Source organism: Pan troglodytes, chromosome 23 (genome assembly GCF_028858775.2).
Source record: "Pan troglodytes isolate AG18354 chromosome 23, NHGRI_mPanTro3-v2.0_pri, whole genome shotgun sequence".
In the NCBI taxonomy this organism is placed as follows: Eukaryota; Metazoa; Chordata; class Mammalia; order Primates; family Hominidae; genus Pan; species Pan troglodytes.
Window position 1 is genome coordinate 38,120,418 of NC_086016.1, and position 8,281 is coordinate 38,128,698.

Here is an 8,281-nt window from a genome sequence, read left to right on the forward strand (position 1 = left end):
AATATCTCAAATCCTCCACACACTTTCCCCTCAGAGTCCCTAAGACAATGTTTGAAAAAACTCATGGCTGACTGCTCATTCTCTTGAGTAAATGACTTCCCAAACTACTTTGCCCACCCAAATTACAGAAATGCGTCCAGGATTCACATGGCAGTTCTGATCCGATTTGTCCCAATCCTGGCTCAAGCAGCTTTGCTACTTTCCTAACTAGATCAGCATCAGCCAATGGGTTTATTCAAGCTGATCTGTGATGGATTAGATAATGAAACCTTAGCCATGTAAGCTGCCTGCTTGTATTGGGGTTGTAGAGGAGAAGAATAAGAAACTCAATACTCCTAGGGGCCACCTAAAACACCAAATGTACTCACCATCCCTCACTCCATCTGTCTGCTCATGCTCCAATTACTGCCATTTCCTTCCAATCATGTCTGTGGTTCTTCCCTCCTGCCTTTGAAGGAAGTGCACATTTGCCCCGGAATAAAGATGTTTACTATGCTTTACAAATGTATATCAACAAAAATTCAAAGAAATCTGCTTACTAAAATGACTGTCTTTTTCTACAAATTATTAAAGCCTGACATCAAACTGAAGGCCTGAGAGATGTTAAACTAGAGATTCACTAGCAACATTCTTGTTTATACAAAGTAGCATAACTCAATTTATTTCTCAGGAGTCCTGTAATCTTGAGGCCTGTCTGCACCAGTCTGCTTTACAGCAAAATGAAAGTTAAATTTCTAGTTAGCTTCTGTTGTGTTCACATGTCAGTGTGATAGTGAAAAAAAAAATGACAGAGTAGCTAGAAAATGGGAGGGAGTTGGGAGACAAATTCAACTCAAGCTAATCTCTTGAGTCACCCTGAAGAATAATTCTACTTTGAAATCAGATCTGACTTTCTCCTTCTCAAATACATTTCCAGTTTTACATCTGCAGACTTCCTTGTAAGACATGGGGAAAAAAGCAACAAGTTTTACATGACTGTGCCTCAGTTTCTCCATCTACAATATTTAAAACTCTGGTAGTGTTACAGGCTTAATGTCTGTGTCCCTCCAAATTTCGTATGTTGAAGCCCTAACCCCAGTGTAATGGTATTTGGAGGTAGGACCTCCAGAATTAGCTTTAGATTGGGTCATGAGGGTGGGAACTACATGATAAATGAGTGCCCTTATAAGAAGAGGAAGAGACCACTGACTCTCTCTCCCCCAGGGCACAGACTAAGGAAAGGCCATGTGAACACACAGCAAGAAGACAGCTATCCACAAGCCAGGAGGTGGGCCCTCACCAGACATGAAATCTGCTGGCACCTTCATCTTGGACTTCCCAGCCTCCAAAACTGTGAGAAATAAATGTCTGTTGTTTAAGCCACCCAGTCTATGGTATTTTGCTGTGGCAGCCCAAGGACACTGGGACAGGGAGAGATGAAAAATTCAGTAATTTCAGTGAAATATTGTTCATGAAATTACTTGCGAGAAAAAAAAAGCACAATATTTTTATAACTCTTCTTGAATGGTAGCACCAAGCTTAGTTTTAGCACCAAATACCAAATGAGGGCACAAAGAGACATCCACCTATGAGGAAATAAGCCCATAAATAAGCAAATGGGAAGATAAACTACTTCAATAAACACAGCATCTACAAAGCAACTTCAGGCTATCTGGAACCCCTTCCCTGAAACCTGAAAGAAAGTCATTTTACTACTAGAATCAGCTGCTAATAGGAATAACTGCTGAACCCACTTGGATAAACTGGATTTATGACTGTATGGTGAGAAGCAGTTTCTTGGCCATATAATAATTATACCATATCAACATTTCACTGACACAAAGAATTCTGCTGAAAGCTATAAGTAATAAGGTACATCTTACCTTATACAGCAGCTAAACTCTTAGAAAACTGCACAAAAATAAAATTTTTATGAATCAAATTGTTCACTAGAAAAGCTGACCAAAAGAATTCATTCCCCACTACATTGTATAGAGCGTAAATTTCATACATATTAAAGTGAAATGAACCTCTAATAGCCCTATATTTAACTCATTTAACTTCCCACCAACTTTGAGTACAGTATTTCCAAGTACTCTCTTTAACTACATTTCTCAAACTGTACATCAGCTTTCCAGTTGAGTTTGTCACTTCCCTCCTACTCTCTGGTTCACGTTTCTCTATTTCTGTACTCTTTCCAGGGCTGCACTGACTCCTCTTCCACCTACATCAAGTTTCTGTATACTGCCTTTGAAAGCACTGACCCTTCCTCTCTTTCTCCTAGGGTTCCTTCTGAGCCTAAGGATTATAACAAAAGCATCACAGACTCTCTGGAGTTTCCTAAACTCCATTTTGGTAAGTGATGATTTACTCCAAAAGCTTAGCGGTACAACTTAACAAGATTCAACTTTGGAATCTAACGCTTAGCACTACAGCTCCATTTAGTAAGCAGCCTTGGGAATGACCCCAGTAAATGAACTTATTCTATAAAAATGGGTTAATCCTTTTACATTCAAAGTGCCTGGAAAATTCTGTGATGATACCCTCACTCTGGAATTTCACAATTTTTCTTAATCCTTAACTATCTGTAAAAGGTAAATTTCAATTTCAATTTAACAGGCATTGAGCACGTACCAAGTACCCAAAACTGTTAGGTATTACGAAGGATAAATACAAAGGAAATATAGTTCCTATCTTTTAGAAGCTTACAATCTTAGCAGTGAAACAAGAATAATAAAACAATTAAGGGACAATAAAAGATGACACACAATTAAGCATCAATATACCAAGAGGCAAGAGTAGGATCTCAATGGTGTGAACTAAGCTGTCAGGGAAGGCTTCGCAAAAGGAGTTAGAAAACGTGTTAAGAAAACAGGCCAGGTGCAGTGGCTCATGCCTGTAATCTCAGCACTTTGGGAGGCCAACGCAGGCGGATCACCTGAGGTCAAGAGTTCGAGACCAGCCTGGCCAACATGGTGAAACCTCGTCTCTACTATAAATACAAAAATTAGCGGGGTGTGGAGGCACATGCCTGTAATCCCAGCTACTCAGGAGGCTGAGGCATAAGAATTGCTTGAACCCAGGAGGCAGAGGTTGCAGTGAGCTGAGATCAAGCCACTGCACTCCAGCCTGGGCAACAGTGAGACTCCATCTCAAAAAAAAAAAAAAAAGAAAGAAAAAAAAAAACGTGTACTTTAAGACAAACCCACATACCCAAAACACTGGCTACAATAAGATTTTTTTTATTTTTTTGAGACAGAGTTTCGCTCTTGTTGCCCAGCCTGGAGTGCAATGGCGCAACCTCGGCTCACTGCAACCTCCGCCTCCCGAGTTCAAGTGATTCTCCTGCCTCAGCCTCCCTAGTAGCTGGGATTACAGGCGCCTGCCACCACGCCTGGCTAATTTTTTGTGTTTTTAGTAGAGACGGGTTTCACTATGTTGGCCAGGCTGGTCTCGAACTCCTGATCTCAGGCGATCCACCCGCCTCAGTCTCCCAAAGTGCTGGGATTACAGGCGTGAGCCACTGCGCCCAGCTAAGATTTTTAAAGTGTGTATTTACATAGGGCCTACAGATATTTCTAAACCACTGATACCATCTCCTAAGACTACCTGCCCTTGCTCACTCTGCTCCAGCTATTAATACATTGGTCTCCTGTTTCCAAACAAACCAAGCAGTCTTTCTCAATGCCTGTGCACCCTCACCTCCTCTACCTGAACCCTCTTTCCGAAAGCATCTGAACGGCCCATTACCTCACTTCACTCATAGGCCATCTATCACAAAGCCCTTCCGTAACCATCTTCATTCTCTCCCTTTCCATCTCTCCCTTTCCCTGCTTTTTCTTTTTAGCCCTTATCACCACACAATTATAGTTGTTGATTTATTAGATGTCTCTTCCCATTCAATATTAGTTCCATGACAGCAAGGGTTTTTTGTTGTTGTTGTTCACTATTATATCTCCTAGGGTTAAAACAGTGCCTGGGATGTAGCAGCTGCTTAATAAATGTTAGTTCAATGAATAAACATTAAGTATATTCATGTAATACTCTCACACTTCTTTAAAAATGCACGCTTCTTTAAAAAAAACTTTTCGCCCATTTGTCTCCCCACATAGATTGCATGCACCTTAAGGACAGTGAACTGGACTTATAACTTTTAGAAGGTAACTTAGAACTTGGCCGGGTGCGGTGGCTCACACCTGTAATCCCAGCACTTTGGGAGGCCGAGGCGGGTGGATCACGAGGGAAATCATCTTCTACACATACTTTATTTTACAACTAAGGAAAACAGAGGCCCCAAAATGAAAGATTTCTGCAGAACCATTCAGCTAGTTGAAGGCAGGACCTAAATCAATTATTTGAATACCTGTATGACATAGGGGAATGGACCTACAACAATGGGAATGTATAGAAGGCCGGGTGTGGTGGCTCACACCTGTAATCCCAACATTTTGGGAGGCTGAGGTGGGTGAATCACCTGAGGTCAGGAGTTCGAGACCAGCCTGGCCAACCTGGTGAAACCCCCTCTCTACTAAAAATAAGAAAAATTAGCTGGGCATGGTGGCAGACGCCTGTAATCCCATCTACTCAGGAAGCTGAGGCAGGAGAATCCCTTGAACCCAGAGGTGGAGGTGGAGGTGGAGGTTGCAGTGAGCCGAGATCGTGCCATTGCACTCCAGCCTGGGCAAAAAAAAAAAAAAAGAGAATGTATAGAAAGAAAATAAACAAAGAACATCCACAAATACACGAAGTGAAAAAAGGATTCTCAGAGGGATAGCTCTCAGCTGCCAATTTGTACCCCCAAGGACCTAACCACTCTTTCCTCTGCACACCCCTGCGAAGTCCCTACACACTGCTCCATTTCCAAATATCACTATCTTTAGCCAATTTGAAGGCAACCAACAGATAATAGGCCCCAGGAGTAAATGAGGGAAAGGGACGGGGGTCTCACTATTAACTAGGATTGACAGAAATGATAAATGAATACATACAGACATATATATACATACACACACACACACACACACCAAGTAGAACCTGCTCACCAACACCTACATCCAGTCTTCCCTCCTTATCATCCAATATTAGCTCACCTCACCTGAAGTCTCCCACATTCCTGTCTTTTTTGCCATGGCCCTGAGCTTTTACTTCTCACAATCCCTCTGCCTGACAGAGTTCTAATGGAAAATAAAAGCAGGCAAACAAAACAAAAGAATTCAAAAATAAACACCAAGAGGGTCATTTTACCTAAATCAACAGAAGTAACAGGGTAAACTCTGCAAAGGAGACCAAGAAGCATACAACAAACACGCTAGGCTTAAATACAGCTCCGTCCCTAACACAGGAAGTCAGGCAGAGGCTTGAAAAGCAGGGAGCAGAGCACAGGAAGTCTTTCAGCACTGCAGAGATTTCCAAGAGTGGTGTAATGGAGACAGCACAGGAATAGGAATTAGAAGACCAGGCTTCTAGTTCTAGTTTTACTATTAGCTAACTGGGTGGCCTTACCCAAGTCACCATCTTCTCTGGACTTCTGATTCCCCATCTATAAAATAAGGTGGTTAAAACAAGCTGGGACTCGAATCTCCTCCAAAAAAAACAAAGATGAAAACTATTGACTCTCCTCCACCAAAAAGTGCACATCACCTACTATGAGTAAGAATCTTCCAAGTCTTTCCAGGTTAGGAACCCCTGGAAAAGATGATGTCTAGTCCTCCTAGCATCCCTCTAACATCCTACGGCTCTGAGAGAATTAGGCACAAGTCTGCACAACTGTTGGTAGGTGAGACTCATCATGTCATAGCAGTATTTTCTGGGCAAAGACCAAACCGTAAAACCTACAAAGGTTTCAAGGTCTTCTTCAAAACTATGAAGTCGGCTGACATCAATACCTTTCCCATTCCCTACCCAAATTAACCACCTTTATCTTTCAATCCAGAATTGAGAATCCAGTCTTCTAATAGCCCTATAAATTTTTTTTTTTTTATAGCCCGGGACATTAAAGAGCTATTTTGTGTCCTGGTGATGTAGAATGCAATTGGCAAAGAACAGGAGGGACATGTCTAGTGTCTCCCTTCAGACTCATGAGTATGCTCCACAAAGTTAATGAGACTGAGCACCACCGTGTCCCCATAACATTACCAAACTCCTTGTACTTCTCACACTCTGTGTGATTTAACCCACAATCTCAGCCACATCCCCTCGGGGCTCTCTCGAGGAGTTTTCTTGCTTTTCACTCCTCTCATTGAAATGCCACTTCTCTTCCCCATCCCAGCGTGTGCCCAGGGCTGCCAAAAGGTACTCCCTCTTCTCGGGAGGTTTCCCACCAGATCTCCTTTTCCTCGACTCAGTCCAGAGAACCCAGGATTTCCCGGCTTCCACTCCACCCCAAGGCACTAAGGAAGGATTTGAAGAAATGGAATCCATCTCAACCATGTTCGATTTCCCCCCAAAACCTATCCACTCGTCGTGCCTCCTGGCCCCTCAGGAATCAGGACCCTCTCGGGCACACCACGTTCAGTCCTGCAACCTTCGTTCCTAGCCCGAGCTCGCCCCACCTTCCAACCAGGCCCCGACTGGCCCCCCATCCCACCTCCAACCCAGGACTCCCGGAGGCCCTCCCTCTCTCCAAGCCGGAGAGCCCGGGGTCGACCCTCACGCCCACCCCCGCAATAACTGGGCGCCCCGTCCCGCGCGGTCACCTGCATCCCGCCGCCACCGTCGGCCGCCGCCTCCTCAGTGCGCGGCCGCTTGCTCAGGCCGGGATCGGCTCCGTCTCCTCCCGCTCCGGGCACCGGCAGCTCCAGCTCCGACTCCCGCTTCATGCCCCGGGCGGCGGCGCCGGGCCCGAGCTGAGGCGGCTGCTGCGGCTGGGCGCCCTCCGCCATCCGCCCGCGCCCCCCTCGCCTCCGGGAGCCGGGCGACCCGCGACAGGCCACCTCCCCCTGGGCCTCGGCCCCGACTGTCGCGACAGGCGGGCGCGCGCCTGCCCCCGCCCCCGCGTGCGTGCGTGCGTGCGCGCGCGCGGACTCCGCGCCCCTCCGCGGCTCGCGCCCGCCGCTGCTTGCCTGGCCGCTTGCTCCCCGCCCGCCCGCCCGCCGGGTTGTCGGCGCGGGGCCGCTGGCGGGTCGTGATGAGCACTCGCTCGCGCCCCCGCACGCACACGCGAAACCCGGCCCGGCCCGCCGCGCCGTCCCGCCTCTCGCACTCCCGGAGCTCGCCCACCGGCCGCGCTGGCTCACACTCTCCCTCACAGCACGCCGGCCGAGGGAGGAAGGGGGCGGTCCGGGCTCCCGAGGCGTGGGGAGGGCTGTTTATTTTGCGGGGAGGAGGGGCGCGAGGCAGGAACGAGCTGACTGGCCGGGATCCTCCGACCCGCCACTGTGGCAGCACCGGGAAGGCGGGGAGAGAGAAAGAGGGAGGGAGGGAGGGACCGGGATGTAGAACTCTAGCCCGCGCGGGAGGCTACGGCGAGGGGGGAGGTGGCGGCCCGTGGAGGGGGCGGGGCCATGCCCCCTCGGCAATCTCCGTAGTCTCGTCGCTGGCTGCCCGAGGGAGGCCGGGAAGCGATCGGGGAAGCTCGGGAAGCTCGGGAATCTCCGGCACGGGCCCGGGATTGTCCTGGAGGCTCAGCGCGGCTGGAGTGCGGGGCAGCGCGGGGGGAGGCGGGGTCTGTCTCCTTTCTGGGCGGGGCCGTATCCTGGAGCAGGCGGGGCTTGAGAGACCCGAAGGCCAGGGAGTGGCTCCTGCTTGCGGGACTAGTTGTACAGAGTTAAGTCCTGAGTTTACCCGCCTGAGCACCTTGGTTCCCGGAGAAGGAATGGGCACTCTGTGAGAGGCAGGCTATTTGCCTGCTTCCCCTCCCGCAGAAGAAAAAAGGTCTCGAGTTGGAAGGTCGAGGAATGAAGCCACCCCTCTATGGTTCACCCCAGTTCTGAGAGCTTTTACTCTAACATAACTCACATTCCTAATGAAGTTAGTAACAATACCCGATGTTTGTAAGAGCTTTAGGGTTTGCACAATGCATCCACAGACCCGTTTCAAACTGGTGATATAAGTAGATACCATGATCTCCATTTCATTGATGATGAAACTGAACCTTAGTTAAATCCTGCAGCAAAAAAGTGGCAGATCCAGAATTCAGAACACGAGAGCATATTCTCTTTCTCCGTACCTTGCTGCCTGAGGAGCACTTTATGACTTACCAACTTCGTGGAGATAGAGATATCTGTGCAATAGATTCTCTCCCCTACCAGACTGTGAGGACAAGGACTGCAGTGACTTTCTCTGCGTTCCATCTCGTCCCCTG

At 47.7% G+C, this 8,281-nt stretch overlaps 1 protein-coding gene across 21 annotated transcripts in view; it reads right to left on the reverse strand.

Moving 5' to 3' along the window:
* RBFOX2 (RNA binding fox-1 homolog 2) overlaps nucleotides 1–7,358 on the reverse strand; it is a 290,149-nt gene extending 282,791 nt beyond the window's left edge. For 3 of the 21 annotated variants that reach the window (XM_054675459.2, XM_054675452.2, XM_054675470.2), the window contains exon 1: nucleotides 6,675–7,352. In XM_054675459.2, the coding sequence (XP_054531434.1) occupies nucleotides 6,675–6,860 (186 nt within the window). In that variant the 5' untranslated portion in view covers nucleotides 6,861–7,352. Of the gene's footprint in view, nucleotides 1–6,674 lie in introns of all 21 variants that reach the window. The other 18 variants (XM_054675453.2, XM_009438266.5, XM_054675460.2 and 15 more) reach the window with 11 other exon arrangements.
* Nucleotides 7,359–8,281: the final 923 nt, after the last annotated feature.